Raw genomic sequence first — 23,772 nt, 5'->3', positions numbered from 1 at the left:
CCTTGGATAAATAAACAGAGTGAGGAATAAAGTTAGACAAGTTGGCAAGGACGCAAACACGCAAGAGGAAGAAAAAAAACGCAGTGACTGATGCATTCAGAGTCCAGCAAAGTGACATGTTTGCGGCAGACTGTTCAACTGATGCTCTGAACTCCATTTAGACAAAGCAGCCAGGCTACATAAACAAACATGTACATAATGTAAGCCATTCATAGTTCTGGGATACAAAGCAAAGTTTAAATAATGACTCTACCCCACATTACATCCATTGGACCATTAGGATTTTTGCTCTAATTACACCCACATTACTCAAAAAGGAAAACATTAGTCGGGTTTCTCTGGCGGACTCTCATAAACCCCAGACTTTGCTTGAGATTTAGACGTGTTGTAAAACAGCAGTGCTCCTAACTGTACATTTAGTTAGTTCAAGTCTGGTCTGCATCGTCTATGTGGTATAATTTGACTCCTAGTTGGGAAAAAAACATGCTTTATGTGTCCTTGCTGTTAATTTAATCTGTTTGTAACTATACCATTTGTGAGTAAAGTTGTAGCTTTCAGTTTCTGCTTTGGTCTAATAGGCTAGGCTAACAGCCTGAGGTCAGCTGACCCAAAGGGGGCCTGTAGGCCTATATTTCTCATGAAATCATATGTTTATGAGCAAACTGGAAGAAAAAAAGTTCATGTAAATATCGATTTTTTTCATCGTTTGCCCTTAAAAAAAAATCCATGTTGGTTAAGAAATAAAAGCCTACTTTTTATCGTAGTGTTGCATAAGCCAGCCTTCTAAAAAAAAAAAAACACAATTAAAAAAACGTGGGCAAGCAGGGCCGGGACTAGAAAAGAATGTTTCAATAATTTTGCTATTTATTCTATAAAACCAAAACATATGTATTACAAAAGCTAGCTTTCTTAAGACATTAGTTATCCATCTATTCTTTTATTGCCATCACATCTACATTGTTCTTTTATGATTTTTCCCAATTAAAAAAAAAAAAATCCTCCATTTTGCAAAATAGATCAAATCAAAAGACTTAATATTCCTTCAGAATTAATTTATTTGTTATTTCAACGTCGTTACGCAGTGACAAGAGAAATGTCTGGTTGTTGACCTCTGGCATAAGAGGCCCGGCCCAACAGTTCAAGCAGCCATTACCAGACCAACCTAACTATGCATTAGAAGGCCAAATGAAAATACAAGACCTGGGAGAATTGGGTTTATCGTAACAATCAGCTTTAAGCGATGCAATGGCCGCTGCATATCCCTGAAGCTGGGCTATTTTAGGCACAGAAAGGCTTGTTGATTGTGAGCCGATACTCTGCCCCCGAGCCAATTACAGCTGGAAGGCTAAATGATATGCGCTGTTCACCAGTAATTTACTGCTTTGATATGGCGTCTTTAATTAGTGGCATTCATCTGTATGTGCGCTTGTTGCAGCTGAATGTGATCTTCCTGGGTATCGCCCTGTATAAGATGTTCCACCACACGGCTATCCTGAAACCAGACTCCGGGTGTTTGGACAACATCAAGTAAGTTCATACCAATCTTTCATCAAACCACCATTTCAGAGCAAATGTATTGATGGTGACCTGTTTTATTTATAATTTTAACGCCAAAACTTTGAATAAAACCTCAGGAATAAAAGATGGATTTTAATTTAAGAAGGGAGACACAAAGGTCCAGTAGAGTAGGAGGTTTAGATAAAGAGGAGGAACAGAGTTCAACCCAAAAAAAATAAAGATGGTGTCATGCTTTTCATGAAGCACAAAACAACATTTTATATCAATATTAGCCTTCATTAATTGCATGTTTTCACAGATTTGTTTTCTGGGTTTTCTGACCTTCAAAACTCACAAGTATATTAGGACAAAATAAGACAGCGCACTGCTTCCAACTACAGAGTTGCCCTTTTTGTTTGCACATCTTTTAATTTCGGAGAGCAGGGTTAACCCCTTTGGTCCCTCATTATGTAAAATGACCTTAAACTAAGGCAAGGAGCTACGAAATGAAATTAACATCCTGAATAGTACTTCAAAAACTTTGCAGTGAAGAGAGAAGAGATTTGCTTTTGAGAGTTGCATTTGTTTTTAATGACAGAACATCTTTAATTAAAATACAAGAAAATAGTCCAGATGATCCTTTTTTAGAACTTTTCCTTCTATAGAACCATCCAGGATGAATGAAAGTCAGCACAGATGTCTCTCAGTAATAGTATAATATCTGTCAAATGCTTGTTTTCCTGTTGGATTATGTTGCTGTCAGGATTCACGTGCAGCAAGAAATCCGTGGAAGATTATTAACAGCTGCCATTGTTACTTTCCTTCCTGTTCGCGGATTAACAAATCTGGATGAGTAATTATGCGTGCGACAGGTTTTAAGGTTTGTTTGCCGCTCTCACATTGCAGTCTGACACTTTTATTTTTTTTTTGCTCTACTCGCTCTCGGAGGAGACGGCAGCGCCGTTCTGTGACGTAAACACAACACTTGCTCACCTGCCACCAAAGTCAGATGTCACATCACAGCTTCTACTGTCTGGCATTTTCCCCAAATCCTTGTTTTTAGCTGAAGATGAAGGAGATGAAATACAATGTTGGATTTTGAAAATATTTAATATAACTTCCAAGAACAAATGCGCCACGAATAACCTGCGAGTCGATGATTCTGCAGACTGTTGTTGTTTGAAAATGAATCTAGACAGCATGATGTGAAGCACAAGCAAGACTCTCATTCTTTAAGAACAGGACTAGAACCAAAAAAAGAATCGATGTAAGATTGATGAGGAGCCGAGAAACAGACAAAAAAACACTGTTCATTATCTGTGACGTCTCTAAAGCTCATCCGCTATAAAAAGATTGAATTAAAAAATGCATGAAGCAAAATAAAAACATACAATATTGTGTTTTTAAATGTCAATAGGCACTATTTAGTTCAAACACATTCTGCTCATTTTCTACTAAAATGCAACCACTTAGAGTAATTAATCCTCATGGATATCACTTGGGTTTTTGCACAGATTCAGCAAAAAAGATAATGGAGTCGTTACGGAGTGCATTGTTTCACGCTTTCAATTTGCTTTTGGTGCTGTCCCAATATTAGAGTCACTGTAGTCGTTCTGTCCAGGCTTTTAATTTGAAGATTCACTTGGGTCACTTGGGAAAGTTGGGTTTTTTAGTGTTTTTAATATGCTCTTGTGGCATTTTTTTGTTGACGGAGGACTTTTCTTGTGAAAATTTAAATAAAAATAGCCTTTTTTAGGATTTTTTCAAATATTAATCAATGTGATTTTTTGTTTTGTTTTCCCCAAAATCTGTTTCTTTTTTGTTTTTAAGGAGTTTCTCCATACCGAGAAGGAGGGTCTAAGGACAGGGATGCCCAGGTTAACTTAGTTAGTTTAGTTTGGTTTAGTTTAACAATCAGCTATTGTATTTTATAACTGATTCTATGTTTTTGAACAATTACCAATGGGAAGCCAGTTGAGAAAACTGAGTTGTAATATTGGGTTAAATCAATAAAATGTAAGTGAATTGAATCAGAAGTAGATGGAAAAATACAGCTGTTTTTTTTTGCAACTTGTCCTGTTGGAAACGGGAAGTTAAGGAAATCTGGAGGAGGATTACAGAAGTGGTGGTGGTGGGGGGGGGGGGGGGGGGGGGTTTACAATCATAAAGCAACAAAATGCTGGAGGGTTACCATCATTACTGCCTGGTGTAAATGTTAGTCAAAAGGGGCGGGGCCTGTCCACACACCTGTCTACTCAAGTGTTACAAACATACCTGAAAAATACAGTTTGAAAAAGAACGGATCTGTGACGCAGACACAGCACTTATCCTGCTGAGCATAATTCTGTTGCATCCACTTGAAGACGACTAGATCCACGTACGTCATGATATGTCGTTCTGTGTCGTCATGTTGCATAAAGTGCATTTCGACTAAATTGTGTTTTCGGTGCTGCCTGTGATTTTCATCCGACTTCAAAATAAAAGCTTCACAAAATTTCAAAAATGAAAGTTTTAAGGGCTGAAATCCTAGGTCAGAGTTAATAACACAAATGCTGTTTGCTTGTCAAGGGGAATTTTATGATAATAATTTTTTTCTGTTTGAATACCTCACAGTTAATCAGAATTCCTAGGGTGAAATGTTTCAGAAATAAAAACTCATCTTTGCTTTTGTAAAAATCAAGGACATGTTGCAGAGCAGCAAATAAGAGGTTTCTAAAGCGACTCTGTTTGATTTTTTTTTTTTTCATATAAATCTTTTTTATGGTTTTCATTACGTCATTGACTGGCAACATTTAAACCAGTCAAGCTCAAAGCCCTGCCAGAACTTTTTATTTTCTTTTATACACTTTCAGTGACTAAGATCAGCAAACATATTGATTCAGCAAAAGGAAGCAGGGTAAACATAAAAAACTCCTGGTTTTTTTTTATATTATTTTTGATTTAGCAAAATAAAAGAAACCAAACCTTTTTAGCTGTTTCTAAATTTAAAACTGTTTACAACCAAAATGTGAAGAATAGTGACTTTTGTGCTATTTGGGCTGATTCCTGTCCGAACTATTATTTCAGGAATTCACAGAAAAATCAGTGAAAAACAAGGCACAATAAAAGTTTGGAAAAGTAGCACATTTGGGGTGAATTAAAGAATTTCCAAAGCAGATTCTAAACGTCCAGTTCAAGGTTGGCTATAATGACTCCCAATAGTGAAGCAGTGACTCATTTTGGGGGCATAAAAGAACCTGAGCATAACCAGTGCAGGCCTTACAGGACTCAACTAAAGGTCAGAGTCCATGACTTACTTAATAATACCGAATAGACAAGACAAACCATGCATTTGTGGTGGAGTTGGTAAAAGACACTGCTAGACGGCCATCATATTCAGGAATCAGATATGCGTGCTGTTACAGCGTGTGACAGTCAAACAGAGGGCTTGGTTCTGTAATGACAGGGAGCTGCTTGCATCTTCAGGAACTAAACAACTTCCCATAACTTAGGGAACCTGAAATGCTGAAGCCAGTGTTTCCCATCAGTTAGTGACTGACGTTCCAGAGCACTGAGGTCATGAAGCACAATAAAAGCCTAAACCAGCCCTCTTTGAAAATGTCTCCAAAGGAAAGCAGAAATGAAGGGTTTTAGAATGGTCTAGTCACGCTTTCATCCCTTATAAAATATAAACACGACAACCAATGTTGTCGTGTTTATATTTGATAGTAAATGAGGGAAAAAGGATGAAAGAATGAAAACGTCACGTTGGATTTGGCTTTCATGCTTTTTTAAACTCTAGTAAAGCTGCTGAAGCAAGAGGATCTTATTTGACACAGGGGGGCATTTTATTTTGAAAGGAACTCATATGCTGTTGAAAGTAAAACAAAAAAAAAGTTAAAATAATTAAATGTAGAAAAGTGTAACACTTTAGTAATCAAATTATTGTAAATATTTAAAAATGATCAATTATTGGGTTAATGCAAAAACATAAAGTATATTTTTCAAAAAATGACTCTTGCTGGTCATTAAGAAACTGGTCCAGGTGGCTCTTTTAGTGTTAAAGGTTGCAGATCCCTAGTCATGTCAAAGTTGACACTTTGCTATTTTTTTTATTTTATTGATTTTTGACAAAATAAGACATTAATGGCTCTTGCAAAGACATTAGTGCATCTTATTTTGCAAGTGACCTCAATCTTTAATTAGGTTTAGGTCAGGTTTTTCTATCATTTCATACATTTCTGTGTTTTTTGTGTGGCTAATTTATGAATTGCTCCATCTGTCTTACTTTTTTCTGTCATATTTATTTTGTCTACCTTTTGTTTGCTCTGTCCCTTTGACGTCACGCCATCATTAATTATTCTTGTTGTGGATTAGCTCTGGTAAGATCACTCTTCAGTTCTCCTTTTGTTTGTCTTTAGACCCCGCTTTCTATAATCTGTGCCTTCCAAAAGATTTCATAAAAAAAATAAAAAATGTGCCATTGGTTTTTTACAATGGAGTTTTTTGAATTCAAGAGGAACAACAAATTTGGGTGAGAGAAAAAACCTTGACTCAGGGGGGCTTAGGGGGGAGAGTCTGAAACAGTGGGACAGAGAGGAGAAAGATGAGCGTTCCTTTTATTGAAGAGGGTCATCAGACAAGCTTTATTGGAGGTTCTGTCTCGCCTGAATGGTGCCACGGAGGGCAACAGCAGATCAATCACCTTAGTCTCACTCACTTACTCGCCTCCTCCGTCTCCCTTCCCTCCTCATGATGCTGCTAATATCTTTCCCTCTCGGTGTTGTTCGCTCTCTCCCTCCCACACCTCCTCTTTTCTTTTCTCGTCTTTTTTTTTTCCTCTTTCCTTTGTTTCCCCTCCGTCGCATTAAAGGTGATCACTGCCCAGTCAGCCAATCAAATTAACAGTCATCGCCTCTGCTGCTGCGGCAGACCCAAAACTGTGACCTTTTGTGGGAAATGTCATTTGTAAAGGCTGTAATGTCCTTCTGCTTGCTGCTCTATGAAGCCAATCAAATGGACCTACACACAGATACACACAAAAAGATCGGCACGTAAACATACCTCAGCGTGACTATTGCATTTAGCCTATGACTCATTCTTTTTCAAAGCTTTTATTTTAAACGAGGGTTCACAGCCTAGACAGCTTTTTTTATTTAACAGCTAATGTCACTGCATTTTTCTTATGGACACCCTTTAAATATGAAAATATTAGGTAATAATTAGGTGTAATAGGTAATAAAGATGCCCTTTATTCATGTTAGCAAATGCATAATGAAGTATTAGTTAAGCGCTTTAGAGCAGCTAGCTTGATTATACCCGCTTTTGAAAAGAGAAAACGCTGTGCGATTTGTTCAAGTATGAATACTTTAAGCAAAGCTCCCACTGTTCCTTCCTTCCGTCTCTCCCACAGTGCCTGGTCTCAGAATAGCCCCCACCACCTACCCTTTGACGACTCTCTCCTGGCCCCCACAATGCTTTAGCCTCGGCTGACTAGCTTTTTAGATCCAAATTCATGTCTGAATTTCAATTGCGTAGAGTGTCCTGCTAACTGGATTTTCACTGACTCAGGTCCTGGGTGATCGGCGCCATCGCTCTGCTGTGTCTGCTGGGCCTCACCTGGGCTTTTGGACTCATGTACATCAACGAGAGCACGGTGATCATGGCCTACCTCTTCACCATCTTCAACTCCCTGCAGGGCATGTTTATCTTCATCTTCCACTGCATCCTGCAGAAAAAGGTGAGCGGGAGAAAGGTTCAATACTTCCGCAGGGTGGTTTAACACTTCAACTGTGGATCCATCGCAGGTGACAGAAAATAGCACACAATCGTTGAACAACAGAAACTCTTTGACTTTGACCTTTCATGCAATCAATGTAATTCCAATGGATTCTCAAAGACAAGACAGGTAGTTTTGAGTTGACATGCAACACTGTACTACTTTTGCTGGCTTTAAAAAACTCTTGGAATTTTACCAATTGCATAAAAAACAGTTATCGAGTAATGGTAGTTAAAAACCTTTGGTAACTCTTTAACTGTTTACAAAATTAGCGTAATTCTAACTTCAATCCAACTGATTCTGAAAGCCAAGAAGAGCAGCTTTACCAGTTTTTACGTTGAACAATTTGCTACTTTAGTCAGTTTTCAGAATCATTGATTTCTATAATTTGGTCCATCAACCGCGCTCAACGCAGAAACTTCATCATATATGCTATATAGGTTTTAAAAGCGGGGGTCAACACCAAGAGCCAAATTTTTGCATGTTCTCTAACCCTAGAGCACCATTGCTGGGTGATTTTCACCCAAGGAAAACCATTTACATGAATTTCAATATGTCCTGTGTCAAGGAGTCTGTGCCTTCACCAGGGAAGTCTCACATGTCCCATGACTGGGTGGATCAAAGACCAAGTTTCCAGTATCATTATAGTATTTTTTTGGAATTTTTTAATTCCAAATTTTTCTGTAATTTTTCTGGCATGTTTTCAAGAACTTATGTTTTCTAATTCATTTTTTTACACATACCACAGTTGAAAATAAAAGTAAACCAGTCTAATTTATCATGTGTTGTCGTGTTTTAATCTATTTTTTATGACCAGTACTTTTTGTTGGGTATATTACATCGGGTAAAAATTACCCGGAAAAAATGATACCTTTTCAGAGTGAAAGTGTTCTAGGGTAAAGATACCTTGCTTTATCATGTTCTAATCAGCTGGACACACCTGATCCAAGTAATCAGTTAAGAGTAGGGAATGGATATCCGGAAAGTGTGCCGACGCACCAGCCCTTAAGGCCTGGGATGGCCCACCTCAGCTCTAAAGGATTACTGAAAATTCACTTGCGTGATATTTTACATTTGAGATAAATGTCACACTCAGTTTGAGCCAAATCATCAGGACCCGTGAATCACCAAGATTAGTGGTAATCTGGAAAAGAAAAGGGAAAAAAAAAGCCATCAGTGTTCTTCTCTACAGAAGTGCTGCTGAAAGGGTGAGCTTTTACAACTGGTGACGAACGAGTGCGAACGCCGCACTCGAGTATGTGTCGGGCTGTGGGTTCAGCTACCCAGAGAGTCGTCTTCGGAACGGTGCTGAGGTTTTCTTTGGACTCGGCCCAACACGCCTTCTCTCAAGATGCATGGAGCAACTCAGCACACAGCTGTTCAAACAGACCGTGTGGCAATCCGCGTCTGCCAGTCCAACAAGCTTGTTAAAAATCAATTACAGTCTTGTTTGTTCTAACTTGATTGGGATCTAAGTGCAGATGCTCCCAGTTTACAAGTGCATCGGATGTCTCCCTGAGGAATGTGTCCATTTAAGATAGATACGTGGGTTTTTTTAAGGGTGGACGTTAATGGAGGAAAGTTTATGAAGTTAATTTTTTAATGTCTTTATTTTCTGAGTTTAATGTTTACTCTGGGAATTAGAGGGAAAGAGGTGTTTTCTTTATCTTGCTACATCATCCTGAAGGTATGCTTCAATATACGTGAGGCTGAGAGGGACCATCAGTCAATGTCTGCGATTTTTTTTTCTTTTTTTTTGCTTCTCTTTGAGATTTACTTTCTTTTTTCTTTCCCCCAGGTGCGCAAAGAGTATGGCAAATGTCTGCGCACTCACTGTTGCAGCGGCAAGAGCGTCGAGACCTCCATTTCCTCCTCCAGCAAAACCACAACCTCCAGGACTCCCGGCCGCTACTCCACAGGCTCACAGGTGAGCTTACCTGCCTGCACACCTGGACGCTACAGCACAGCAGACTCTCAGGTGAGGCCAGAATGCGCCAAATGGGGTTTGAGATTATCGCTCCACAGTTTGAGGCAAAGTTCGTTTGCTCAAATGTGGAAGGTTGTTCTTTTTAAAGGCGATGTATCCCAAACCCCGACTTCCAGTACGGTTGCTAAGAATTCGGGCACACCGAACCGCAAATGCTGATGTTGTTTTTCTCCGCCTACCTCTCTCCCGTTGGTTGTTGTTTTGCCTTTTTCCTTTGATGCCTCTCCTGCACTAATTTGCCGTTTCTTTTGCCCATCATATTCCACATTTTCTTACCACATTTCTTTGTTTTGTCTTTCCTCCCCCGCTTGTTTCTGAACTCCCACTTTTTTCCCCTCATTTTTGCTATTATTATTATTATTTTTTCTTACTCTTCTCCGTATCCTCGTTACCCTCCTCTTCCTCCTCCTCTCTTTCTGCCTGGCTTCTTTTCTCCTGTGCACATAGAGCCGTATCAGGCGGATGTGGAACGACACTGTGAGGAAACAGGAGTCCTCCTTCATCACAGGAGACATCAACAGCTCCGCCACGCTCAACAGAGGTAACCACGGGATACCGAGCTTTTGCATCCGCATCACTGTCACCGTGTTTGCTTTATTAATAGCAGGAGGCCCAGGCAGCATATACTGTCATTTAGCAAAGAGTTGCATTTCCTGATAATTGCATTGTATTTTTAAAAAAGTGGAAGAACAGAAGAACATAAATGCCACACAGTGCTCTAAATGCTGCTTTAAAGACTTTACTGGAATGGAGGAGAAAAAGGTGCAGACTGAATGACAGCGGTGAAACATCAACCAATTTATAAATGGAAGGCACGTTTGACACGCTGCAGCTGACTTCAACAGCATTAGAACCTTCATTTTGTAGGCGGTAAACTGGTTCCATATTTCAGCATAACCCTGACTTAAAAAAAAAAGATTTTTTTTAAAGTGTGAAAATTCCGGAAATACCCTTAAAGATCCACTCTGATCATCTTGTAAGCTATTTTCAAAGCGCTCCTAGTTGCCATTTTTGCCTAAAATGGCTTAAAAATAGAACATAGTTTCTGTAGAGCGCCCACCAATCCCACCCCCTCTACCCCTAGTCGTTGCCCGTGACCTGCTTTTTTCCTTAAAGTGTATTTATTTTGTCGGATATTCACCACTGAACCTTGGGCAGGACTGTTGGCGCAGAGTAAGCTTCTGATTCACAAACACCTAAATAAAGTAGTTCTCCAAAATGCAATTTGTAACTTATCATCCATCATCAGAAAAATGTCACATGTTCAAAAGTATTTTCATCAATTTCATTTCAGCCCTGAAATTGTATGTTTTTGAGAAATTAAAATAGTACTTTGTAAAGGTTTAACTATTTCAAGCAAAACATGTTTGTTTGGAGGCTAAATTTCAATAGTACCTTGTAGCCACGCCCCTTTTTGTCCACAGTCGTTCTAATAAACCACCACAATACAAAGTACTTAACAAACTAAAAAAATGTCTCATTTTCCCTTATTTATATCCCTTAGAAGAATTGTATAAAATTTCAACAGGTTTAATGTTCCATTCAGTCTTGTTAAAGTGCTTTATGATGATTTTTTTAAACCTAAAATGTTTAAGAGAATGTTGGGGTCTATAACTACCTTAAACAGTGTCATTAATCTTATAAGAGTCCCTGCTTGAACCTTTAGCTTTTATTTTGAGGTATTAACACCCTTTGAGATTTAAATGGTGTTTTTTACATGTTCTTGTGGGGTTTTAAGCTTAAAATTGCATAAAGTATTTCTTTATGCAGATTGTTGTGGATCAAGAGAGGAAGAAAAACAGGAAAAAGCATGTTGCTATGATGTAAATGCTACAATCGTCAGGCCACGCCCCATGAACATTGTTGTTTTCCCTTGTTCGAGGTGCCCCAAACTGTACGGCGGGATAGCTCAGATATTGCATTGGTAATGTTAGATTTGGGTGTGAGGAGCTGGATGCTAGGGGGAGAGCAGGTAAACAGATGGGTGATGGGAAGTGGGGGCAGACGACCACAAATTTAAAACGTATTTAGAATAAAGATCCAAACATGATTCTAGTGCAACTTTAATGAGTGTCAGTGATTGAATTGGTGACTGTAAAATTGAGCCCTAACACATACAATGCCAAAATAATCGTATTTATATCTGGATTTACTCTAGATTACACACCAGTGGAGTCAAACTGTAAAAATTTGCTTTTTTTTGCACTGTGTTTCTGTCAATTAGCATTTATTTAATGCTGGTTTTGCTGGGTTTGGGATGCTCAGAAGCCAACAACAAGGTTGCTCTGGACCGGCGTGGACGTGAAGTGTTAGAGCGATGCAGACAAACTGTTACAAGTAACAACCATTGAGTGCATATAAGAACTGGACTCAGTGACCCCCCCTCCCCTCTTATGTTCCAAATAGAGAGTACCCGCTGGCTCCAAGAAGCCAAAATCCCATAGACTTCTATTGACAAATAAACAGCTGTTACTCAGTCATTCTATTGGTCAGAATAACTGTTTTTGCTCTACTACCTTTTATTCTTGCTAACCCTATTTTTCTGTTATATTTTTAAGTAATTGTAAGTTATTCAAAGTAATGAAGTGAACAATCAAACGTCTCAATAAAAGTATGTGGTCTCACATCAAACGTTCGTAACGTTTGATTGACGGATTCTTACGAGCCTACTTTCAGTAGAAGGAGTGTTGATTGCCAGCAAGCTCACTCCTGATTGGTGAGAGTGGCTGCCGTGGAACTGTTGACTCAGACCGACTCACTGCTTACTGACTTCATCCGGCTCCAACATGTCGGAATCCATATTGGGAAAAAATGGCAACTGAATCAACTTGATTTGGTTGGAGCCAGAAGTAAGCCATTTTCTAGGGGTGATGTCACACTTGGTCCAGTTTCTCGAACTTAGTCAGCGGTAACAACGCAACAAGAAGACCAAACGTTAGCACAATTTTAATGTTATCAGGGACTCACCAGCACATTAAAAGAGAACCTTCAACAAGTTTAATTATTCTGTCTGAATAATATTCTGTCTACCCATCAGCTGCCTGGTAACAGCCCCTCAATAGCCAGAAACCTAAAACACAACCAGACAGTGTTGATGTTCATTTTTAGAAAAGAGGCACGGTTTTCTTTTTTCTTTGTTGTCAGTCACCAAACAAGCAGATCTTCTAAACGAGTCGCTTATTCTATAACAGCAGACCAACGAAAACCATGTCTAATTGTTTTTTTTATTTTTTTCACCCAATCAGACCGAGTCCGCCACGATCCGCTATCTAAAATGCCCACAAAAGTTTGTAAGGTTTTAATTCGTTTTTAGGGTTCGTCCAAAGTAGTTGCAGTATTTTTATGCTGTCTATGTCCAAACATTCTAGAGTAAGAAACCTTAATGGAATGTGGTAGCAAATCCATACGTCTGGCTGTCTGGGACGAGTGTAATGAGGGTGTGTAGACACCCGATGGCAAGACAGCCTGACACGCACACGCACTGAAAGCACGATGCCATTCCTTAGACTGTAAGTTGAAGGGTGGCCCAGGCTTTCTCCAGGCCACTAATAAGCTGTTAGCATGACAGATTGATACAAAAGCAGTGTGTGTGTGTGTGTGTGTGTGTATGTGTGTCAGTGCCTAAATTATCACACACTTACTGAGGCAAAGCTAAAGAAACCCCACACCTCTTGTCTCGATTTTGTGAGTGCAAAAACCAGAGGTTGTACATTTCTCAACCTGAAAAAGTCATAGAGAAATTTTGCTTTAAGAAGGAAATATGTACTTACATAGAAAAAGTATAACACTGTCAAGCCTAATATATGAAAAATTTGACATAAAATTCACCTTTTTTTGGCAATTAGTAAGATTTTTAAGCGCTTTCATGCAATCCACCAAAAAAAAATCTTTTTTTTAACTAGATATAGATAATATTCATTATAAAACGTTGGCTGATTTAAAGTTTTGCTCACAAAAATGTTAGTTTAAGATGAAAAAAAATTGACATCAAAATTGTTGCACTTATTTTTAACATGGGCAAAAAATGTGCACCAAGTTTTAAACAATGGGTCTTTAACCCTTGTGCTATCCTATGACCCCACCCTTACATTGATGTGTTCTCCCTACCATGACAAAGGTGGATAAAGGTGGAGAGGATTTCATGTAATCCATGGACACCAGTGAAGATCACAAATCATTGAAGAAAAAAGGTTTATTTTGTGGGGTCTAGGTGACCCAACTCCCAATGTTAAAGTTCCTATGATAGCACAAGGGTTATGGAAAGTTCTGATCATGCAAATGAGATGTGGGTCTCAGAAATGCCTGTATTAAAATGATACAAATGTTTGGGCTAAAATGTTAAAAGCTAAAAATGCCCCTTTGCCCTTTTTGTATTCAAACCCTCCCACAGATTTCTCTGAAATCTATAAAACACATAGCAGGAGTTGACAAAGTCTCCTTGGAGAAAAACATTTTAGCACAATCGGGCTGTCGTTTATGACAGAACAACACCATGATGGTCATAAACTTTGTGGAAAAATGGCTGCCAAGATTTTGGCTATTTTGTTGAAGCTGTGAGAGGCATCAAAAGGGCAAAAGAATTGTCACACTGTCATAAACCTTTGCTTTATCTTGTCTCAATGTCAGAGGTCTGCACACTCTCCTGTCAGGCTCTTAAAGCAGTCAAAACCATTTTTTTTACAGACTTTTTCTTCTGAGCTCGTCACCTGTGACAACTGTATTTCTGGGCTGTGAGACAGATTCCCGCCTTGGTTCATTCCTGCCGTAAAGAGATCAGGAAAACTCGCTGCAAAGCATCTTACATAAGCTTCTAAACCTGCACTGGTTGGCTAATCGCCCTCTGTTCATCGCTTTAAAGCGCTGGAAATGCTGCGATAAATGTTAGACCTGTTGTGCTTACGTGACCAACCAGCCTGTCAGTCATGACTCATGGCGATGAGCACTCATGCAGTGTAGGAGCCAGTTGAGAATTTCTTTATCGTCTCATATAAAGTTTTTTTTCTTTTTTTTTATCTAGTTGCTAAAAATGGAAATGATGATAAAAGGGCTTCATCTGGTAGAGACAGAGCAGGAAGAGCAGCCTCCTACCTCATTTCCTGTTACTGACACCTTCACTTTTTGATTTTTCGTTTTTTTAGACCATATAAGAAAGGGGAAAAAAAACTCCCATTGAAAACTTTGGTCACACGTCGCTTCATTTCTAAGGTGTTGTGTTTTTTTGACTTACCATTTTTAGTTTATTTTCAGAATCGTAACTAAATATAAGCTTGAGTAGTTGTAAATTGTGGATTCTAAACTTAAAAAAACACAAAATAAAAACCAGCTTAGTGGTCTCCTGTCGTCATGGCAGAGGGTTGTCAATAAATTATTCATTACTATCAAGTTTTAATAACCTTCTTTTGTCTCTATTCTTATTCATTTTACCTATTCAACAAGAACTTATTTTGAGTCCAAATGATAGATTTGCTTCCTCAAAGTAAATATTTGCACCAAATATCCGCTCCCTCATTCATCGCAGGAGCTGCGTTCTAAAAATAACCTGCGATAGATGTAATACGTGAAGTGGTTGGCTTTTAATTTTAATAATTATTGATGTCTTAAGGCTGTTAATATCTTCACTATACACTTCATACAGTTTTTATTTCAGACAGATGTGAATATTTTTACAGTTTTCTCTATTGTTCAAAGTGGAAAAATAAGTCCAGTATAGAATAAAAACAAAGATCTAGTCTCAATCATTGACTGTAAATGAGAACTGGACTGAGTGACTCCTCCCCCTTTGTGCTCCAAACAGGAAGTACCCCTGGCCCCTAAAAGCCAAAATTCCATAGACTTCGATAGAGAAATAAATAGCTAGTATTCCTTTTTTGTCTGAACAACATTCTTGCTCTGTTACCTTTTAATAACTTTATTTTTTTCTGTCGTTCAAGTTATTCGAGTTAGAAACTGACCAATCAGATGCCTCAATGAAAGTATGTGGTCAAACGTTTGAAACTTTGATTGATAGATTTTGTGTAGCCCGTCTTCAAGTGGTGGGGGTCTGGATTTCCAACAATCTCACTCCTGATTGGCTGGAGTGGTTGCCATAGAAATGTTGACTCAGATCGACTTAGACCGATCTGCTTACTGACTGGGTCCAACGTGGAAGTTACAAATATATATATATATATATATATATATATATATATATATATATATATATATATATATATATATATATATATATTTGTTTTGCAATACGGTAACGATTTGTCCCGAAATCAACCCTAACCGGCCCACCTATGACAGTCTGTGGCGCTATTTATGAGACAAAGAATACATGCGTGAATGTCAATCTGCTCCGGAACTGGAGCCCCTCCTGTGCTAAAATTGTTCACTGTACTTTAAAGAAACACACATTTGGCCCAGGATACCCCCACATCGCGGGGTTGAGGTTGCGTGCAACGGGGGAGTATGGTTTGAGGATAAATAGATATGCACCGATGTGTTCATTTGTCTCCTGTGTGAGTCAGTGTGTGTGTGTTTTTCTCTCTCTTGAAGTGTCTTAATGTGTACATGATCTATCTCCCAGCTGGGGGAGAAAATGCACTGAGAACACAGCTTTATGGCAACCTTTCGTCCATTAACTATCTTGTAGTCATGCCTTTCTGCTCGAGCGCTTTAAACTGCAGCACAGCCTGCTCTGAGCCATGCCACGCTCTCCTCGTCTCTCCTCGTCTCTCTGTGCCCCCCCCCCCTCAGGCTGCAACGCAGTGGCTGCAACAATGACTTGACAAGCTTTTATTTGGGTTTTTTTCTGCTTTTTCCCTAAACTGTGTTTGCTCGTTTGATTCACTTGTCCCCTTCTCTCCCCTTTTCTTCCACACACTCACTCATTTTCCCTTCTTCTTACCCCCCCCCCCCCCCCACCTCCTTTTTGCTGACTTCCACTCTGCAACGCTCTTTCCTTCTGTCTCCACTTCTTCTCGAGTGCTTCTTTCTTCCTTTCTTTCCCCTCTCCTGACTTGGCTGTTGCTTTTCCTTTCTCCCCCTCTCTTGCCCTGGCTGTTGCTCCTTCTCTCTCTCTCTCTCTCTCTCTATCTCTCTCTTTCTCTTTCTTTCTTTCTTTCTCTATCTGCCTGCACCAGGAGCCATGGCTAATCATCTTATAACTAATGCTCTCCTTCGTCCCCATGGTACTAACAATCCCTATAACACCCTCCTGGGGGACTCTGCAGTCTATAACAACCCGGCCGTGGGCATGTACAACACCCAAGGTGTGCCTGATGTTCCTATTATGAACGTACAACATTTCAAAAGTTAGTTGGGAGTTATTTCTTAACCGTGTACTGCATGGCGTTTTCATTTTGAAATGTTTAATACTTAAATGTGTCTTCGTTATTGTTCCCAAGTGAGATAATGACTCACAGCGTAATATGCATGTCCCAAATACGCTATTATATTTGTGCAACTCATTTTAGATTTATTTATAGAAGCTATTTGGGACCTTTTTAATTATAGTTTTTTTTCTTTTATCGTTTGTAGTTTTTACTTTGTTTTAATGGATGCTGTCTGTGCATGCATCACCGGGAGCTTGTTATATTTACGCACATATTTGAGTTCTGCTTTTTATTGAAACATCGTATTAACACAATATTTTTAAAAAGGATGAACTATAATAAACCAGTGAGAGGCTCTGATTAAAGGCCATGTCACACAGCCACATTTTGCGCATATTGCACAGATGAAAATTGGTGATATGTGGAAAAAAGCAAGAAAAGTTGTGATCTTTGCATGAAATTTTCACAGATGCATCACAAATGAACCACGGAAGAATGACATATATTCCACGCAAAAAACACAAAAATCAACATAAAAAAACTAAATTCATTATTGATTCAGATTTCAGTCACGTATTATTAACTAGATATATGCGCCGTAGATATAACATTTATACATTGGGGGAATATACGTGAAAAGTCTGTAAGCCATACGTGGAACAGTCATAAAAAGCTACAAGTTTGTGTAAGCATGTAGCAAAAATCACGCACAATTGCGTAAACGTTACCTGTTACTTGTGCATAAACTACATGAAATACATACTCTCCGTAATTCTTAACCGTCCCAATATTCTGAACATCTAAAAACCGAATTCATGAAAAGACCTTTCGGCCAAAACCCTCAACGGACATCATCAAGAAACACTTAAGAATTACGTAAATCACACATGATTCACACAAGTCAGAAATTTCATGGGTGGAAAATGTGCAAAATGTACATAGTGGCTGTGTGACACGGCCTTCAGGCTCTGAGTTTTTTAAATCTGACAAAAATATTGCTGAAACGTCTTCCTCTCCGTGTGTAAACTCATATTTTGTCTTTTTTCTCCTCCCCCCTACCTCTTGCTGCCCTGTAGCATCCTATCGGGACACAAGTAAGTTCTTCCAGATTTCACCCTCCCTTTTTTGTTTTCCTTTTTCCTTTTTTTTACCCATCTTCCAAAGAAAAACCCTTGTAAATAGGAACATTTTTTTTATCACTATTGATAAATCCACTTTGTTCTGATGATGAGAACTTAGATAGTTGTATAAAAAAAAGTTTTTTTTCGCAATTTAAAAAAAAAGTTAAATCCTTAAAATGCAATGCATTGTGGTCTGTATTTGCCATTCGAGTGGGCAGTCAATTCTCTGTTCTTGCTGATATTTAAAATGGATTCAAATCTTGTCAGATTCTACATTTTTTGATTGATTTCCAGAGGGCATCCTGAACAACGCAAGAGACTCCAGTGTGATGGATACACTTCCTCTGAATGGTAACCACCCAAACAACTACAACATGGCAAGCAGTGAGTACTTGAGCGACTGCGTTCAGATTCTGGACCGGAGCGGCGGTTACGGCACCCATAGCAACCACAAGGAGACCACCTTGGAGAAGAAGATCCTTAAGGAGCTGACCTCCAACTACATCCCGCCGTACCTTAACAACCACGAGCGAGCGACCACGGAGCGCAGTCACAACCTGATGAACAAGCTGGTCAACAGCAGTCTGGCAAATGGAGGTACATCAGCTGTAGGGGGTTTTACCACTGAGAGCAACAGTGTTGATGTGTTAAATGTGCATTTTTTAAACTCATTTTTATTTTATTTTAAAACTAATAAAACTAATTTTAAAGTAATTTCTAATTTTTAGAAAAAAACGTACAACAAAAATAATAGATAAAGTGCTACACTTGTTTGTGTGCACATTCAGCACATGGTTTGTTTATTTTCCATTTTTTTTACAAACTTGTCCTTGAGTTTGGTGGATACTCCAAGCAGGAAAGTGTTCGGCAAATTTGGAGTGTTTTCTTTTGATTTGACTTCTGTATTTATGGCTTAAAAACCAAATACTGAAGATATTTGGCCAAACGTTAGTTGCAAAGTCCAGACAGCAGTGATGATGCATCCGTTGGCAGACATCATGAATGCAGTACAGTTGCAAATAAACAGATAAACTTGTTAGTTTTTTGCTGTTTTTTTCCCCCAACAATTGAGGAAAAAAGGGGGTTACGTGATTCACAATGGCCCTTACAGGCGGATAAAAAGGACAAACCTGTACGGGTCATACAGGTGTCCTGCCTAAAATATCAATGTGGTATGCCACATTGCCACTTGATATTTTTTTTAGTCTTTTTTTTAGTCTTCAGTATGCCCGAAGACTAAAAATGTTCACGCATGTTTTATTCTATTTTTATTAGTTTTAGTCGGGCGACAAGTCGTACTGAACACTTAACCAAAATACAGGGATCTGTAAGGGTGAAATGCAAGCGTGTCATACTGATTTTTAAATTTTTATATCCCTCTGAATCCTGCTTGTTAGTGCTGTTCAAGTGATAAATGCGCTCTAACACAACCCTGTGCGTTCAGCATTTGCCCCCCGTCAGTAAGGGGCCATCATGCAACTTATGAACGACTAGAGTGTGGCGTAAGGATACTGTAGGACAGCATCACCCACATGTCCTAAGTGCGTGCAACTTATAAATCATTTACGACACACTAACCACATGCACAACAATGGTACTTTCCATTTTCTTGACGTCCCTTAAGGTCACATTCATATCAAAGAGTGTTAAATATAGTCCAAACTTTGGAGAAAAGTCCAGATTTTTCTGCTAACACTGACGATATCAGCTCTTTTTTTCAAAATAAAAGATTGGAAGCACAGCATTGATTCTTTTCTTTGCTGTAGGGAGTATGGCCGGGGGCAGCAGCAGCAGCAGCAGCAGTGGTGTGAGCGGCTGTGTGGGCAGCGGCAAAGAGGACAACGGTCACCTGGTGCTGGACAACCCCGCAGCGTTCCCCCACGAGGAAAACCTCGGTCTGGAGATCATCCGGGAGGAGTCCAACGCTCCTCTGCTGCCGCCACGGCCCCCTCCGCCAGACAGCCACCCGCCGCCGCCGCCCCCTCCTCACAGCTTCTCCCGACAGCGGCGCATCCCCCAGGAGCCCAGCGAGAGCTTCTTCCCCCTGCTAACCAACGAACACACCGACGAGCACACACACTCCCCGAACCACAGAGACTCGCTCTACACAAGCATGCCGGTGCTGACGGACCTCCCAGATGGGCAAATAAATGGTTTAACGGACGGAGAGGAAGACAGCTCCGGGGAGCTCCAGCCCTGCAAGAGCGCCACTGCTCCAGAGCTGGACGACGTCTATTATAAGAGCATGCCAAACCTGGGCTCCAGGAATCACTTACACGAGCTGCAGAGCTACTACCACATGGGCCGAGGTGGCAGCGATGGGTACATGGTGTCCGGAAGCAAGGAGGAGTCCGACTCATCTCCCGAGGAGGTGCCCGTAGACCCCTCTCATCTGGTTACCAGTCTATAGAGCCGGCCCAGACTTCTACCCCCCTCCCCCCCGCCCCTCTAAGTCCAACGTCACACTTAAAGTTCAAACATTCTGTGTTGTTGACTGGCAGACAGAGCTGGCCCGTCCTTGGATTGATACACTGTGTGGGACATTTTCAGTTGTTCATGGAGGAGATATCACTGGTCGAATCAAAAAAAACAAAAAACACAACAAAAAAAAAAAACAGGAGACTGAATGTATTGTCACAAACGCTGCAGACTAACAAGGCGGGTCTTGAAGACTTCTTTTTGTAAGCATCTACCAGGAAGCATCTACCAGGAACTCGATTTGGACTCTTCAACTGACCGTAGCCCGACAAGAACCCAACTATGAGCTTCAAGAAGATTCTAGCACCTAGTCTCCACAAGGGCGTGGCCGTCAGACCGTGTGTCCGTGTGTCCGTCTCTCTGTCTCGCTCTGAAAAGACATCTATTTGGACGAAGTTGTCAACGTTTTGAAGGTCAGAGCGGGAGGTACCACCTACCTGCCAAGTGAAGGATAAGCGATGAACAACAAGCCAAATTCCCAAACTTTTTTCCTTCATTTCTGCTAAACTGGAATCGTGTCTGGGCTGGTGTAACATTCCTGCGAGTTGTAGTGACTACGGATACTGTGTATTTCACTCAAGAAGGACCATAAAACTTTTGACTGAACTCAAAAAGAAAAAGAAAAAAACAGAAAACAAGAATGGATTCCGTTGATTCTCCTTTCTTCTGTAAAAGTTTTTTCATTTATCAAAGGATTACGAGAAGCTCACAAATTGTTTTTATGTATTGTACAGAATACAGATACAAAAATGTTGCATATGACTAAGTCTTTTATTTTTGAAGTTGAAAATCTTTTCGTCTGTGGGACTGTTCTGAACCGTCACATGTTCTGGTCGTCTACGGGCCACAGATGGAACAAAGAACAATCTGTCACGTCATTCTTTCTCCGATCAAGTTTAGGCACTCCTTCATTAATATGCATATACCCTCACACAGGACGTCCTGGTCCTTGAATAGCAACACCACTGACACGTTTGCAAATCAGTTTTTCCTATATACTTTACCACCGTGTTTTCTTTCTTCTTTGCTTCGTTTTTATTTTATATATGAAGGGAAAACGAAATGGTCAAATGATGAACGAGAACATTTTTTTTATAAAACCGCCGCAAAAAGGACCCTGGATGATACAAAATACAGATGCAAGACTTGAGAAATGAATAAATGGTTTAATATATATTGTCTTTGTTGCCAAATATATAGAAATTGACATGACCTTGTTGTGACGATAGAGAGATTAAGTTAAAGTGACTGGCGGCGAGTGAAAGAACTGCCAGTCTTACCCCAATTTTACACATGGTTCGTCTGCGGTGCAACTCCGTTGCCTGGGGAGTCCGTCTTATGACCGTCAGTTAGTTTACATTGTCTCCGTTGGGTCTCCGGTCTGTCCCCCTCTCCCCCCTGGCTCCCTGGTGGTTTCTCCCACCACCCCCATGTCTAGTTTATCCCGCTCTCTTCGCTCATCCAAAACTTGAGCAATCAGGCTCCGTCTCCTCTCTTTCCTCACGGAGTCCTTATAAAATATCTGTTTTTTGTCATTAATGATGTCATGTTTTTGTACTTCCAAAATTAACCTTTAGCCATCTGTGGCGAATACGAACACCGATGTTATCAGTGGTGTTAACGTGCGTTATTGCAATGAAATTGAATTTGATAACATTTTATTTTGAAAGTGCAACGGAAGTTTGTATTTTGAAACCTGGACCTGTTTCTCAGGATTTTTGCAGCGACATTGATAGGTCAACGGACAGGAAATAGAACTCTTGTGTAAAGCCGGCGTCGCAGATGTAAACAGGCGGAAACATTCTGATTTATCATTGAACGATCCATTTTTTTTTGTGTCAACGCAACAGATGCGCACCGCAGACCCACCAGTGGAAATCAGCCTTTATGCAGCATTTACACTGAATGCGATTCGCTCGTCAAATTCGCATTAGATGTCTTCCTTTCTAAGCGGGTCTAATTTGCTGCTTGAAACACTTCCGAAAATGTGTTGATAGACCTGATGCTACCTTCAAAGATTTTGGCCTCATCGCTACGCAGAAGCGGTAAACAGTATATCTCGTTTTCAATGCATAGAAGACACAGATGACGTTGAGAGTTTGGGTTCATTTATTCTAAAGAGCTCTACAAAAACATCGGTAATCATGTCTTCATGTCTGGGTTCATGAGATCATTCAGAGACTCTCCCAGTACGGTGAGCCTTACCGTCTACTGCAGGAGCTGTGTACAAATGTACAAATGACGGCCGCTTCCGGCGCTACTTCTGTCTCTGTGACCCAGTTTAATGAAAATAAAAACAAAATTAAAATTAGAGGAACCTTTTATTATTGTCTCTATGCAAATACGAAAGATATCATAAAATTCAGGAGGAGTTCTTCTCCATGTTGGGACAGATCATCAACAAGGTTGACTCAACTTCTTCGGCAATGTTCAGATATTTGAATTTGGACCTCTGATCGGGTCGGCACATTGGCTGAACATTCGAGCCGGACATTTCTGACGAGCAAATCGTATTCAGTGTGAACGCAGCTGTAACCCTTGTGCTATCCTGGGCACTTTAACGTTGGGACTTGGGTCATCTAGACCCACTAGACAGTGCTCTGAACCTTTTTTCTTCAATGATTTGTGAACCTCACTGGTGTCCATGGATTCCATGAAATCTTTTCACCTTTATCCACCTTTGTCATGGTAGGAATAACACGTCAATGTAAGGGTGGGGTCATCTAAGATAGCACAAGGGTTAAAAATCTAATCGATGCAAATTAGAAAATGCTGCATCCTCACAACTTGCACACAGCAACTCCATTCAATATTGCAAAATCAAGGTTTACAAATCTAGAGATGGAGAGTCATAGATTTATGAATTGTAGCTTTCCCATGCTCCCCTCCCCTCCATGTCCCGAGAGAGAAATTATTTATTTATCTGTTTATTGGTTTTAAAAAAAACAGCCAAACAAGCTTGGAAAAATAGGCTTTAGACTGGAGTATATAAAAATAACACTGTTTTATTTTTCCTCCTTTCTTTAAATTATTATGATCATGATTATAATTACAATATTACTGATAATTATTTATTCTTTTTGTATGGGTTTCAAGTCGAAAGATCTCATAACTAATATTTGTTGTGACAGTGAAAGTTGTTTGCCAACAAATAAATTACTGACATAGCTTTCTGGTTTCTCTGCCTCTTGAGTCCTTTTAACTTTTTGGATAATTGCAAATCAGCGCGTCTGCGTCAAAGATGCACTTCAGGCCGCCACAAAACACCGCAGACATGTTCTCCCCTCCACTCACACACCTTTCCGTCCCCCTTTTGAAACGACATTAGAAGCTGCAACCGCTCCTGAGTGCACCAGTTTACTTGTCAGTAAATGATTAATGATTTTCTTGTATTTATCAAAGATAAATATGTGAAGGATTTCTCTGGGATCTAACCTCCATTACTGCCACTTGTTTATCTGCTGCCTGACAGTCATGGAGGGATAATCTGTTACATAAAAGCTGAGCCCTTCCATTAAACCATCCATTCATTTTCTGCTGCTTATGTTGGGAATTTGCAAATGCAGTTAAAACCTGCATGTAAATGTGTAAATGTGAGGGGCAGGGCTCAAG

General features: G+C 39.8%; 1 protein-coding gene across 13 annotated transcripts in view; it reads left to right on the top strand.

Annotated features, from left to right (window-relative positions):
* The window catches only part of adgrl3.1 (adhesion G protein-coupled receptor L3.1), a 179,735-nt gene extending 156,406 nt beyond the window's left edge, over positions 1–23,329 (top strand). For 4 of the 13 annotated variants that reach the window (XM_078943683.1, XM_023956137.2, XM_078943682.1 and 1 more), the window contains 8 exons: positions 1,436–1,527; positions 7,048–7,216; positions 9,054–9,233; positions 9,690–9,783; positions 16,370–16,540; positions 17,638–17,655; positions 17,977–18,279; positions 19,449–23,329. In XM_078943683.1, coding sequence (XP_078799809.1) covers positions 1,436–1,527; positions 7,048–7,216; positions 9,054–9,233; positions 9,690–9,783; positions 16,370–16,540; positions 17,638–17,655; positions 17,977–18,279; positions 19,449–20,092 — 1,671 coding nt within the window. In that variant the 3' untranslated portion in view covers positions 20,093–23,329. The remainder of the gene's footprint in view (positions 1–1,435; positions 1,528–7,047; positions 7,217–9,053; positions 9,234–9,689; positions 9,784–16,369; positions 16,541–17,637; positions 17,656–17,976; positions 18,280–19,448) is intronic. The other 9 variants (XM_078943686.1, XM_023956181.2, XM_078943684.1 and 6 more) reach the window with 9 other exon arrangements.
* Positions 23,330–23,772: the final 443 nt, after the last annotated feature.

This window comes from Oryzias latipes, assembly GCF_053564925.1.
Source record: "Oryzias latipes strain Hd-rR chromosome 1 unlocalized genomic scaffold, Olatipes_Hd-rR_3.1 chr1_Y".
Lineage (NCBI taxonomy): Eukaryota > Metazoa > Chordata > Actinopteri > Beloniformes > Adrianichthyidae > Oryzias > Oryzias latipes.
The sequence above is the reverse complement of the archived record's forward strand: the minus strand, read 5'-3'. Positions and strand labels throughout refer to the sequence as shown.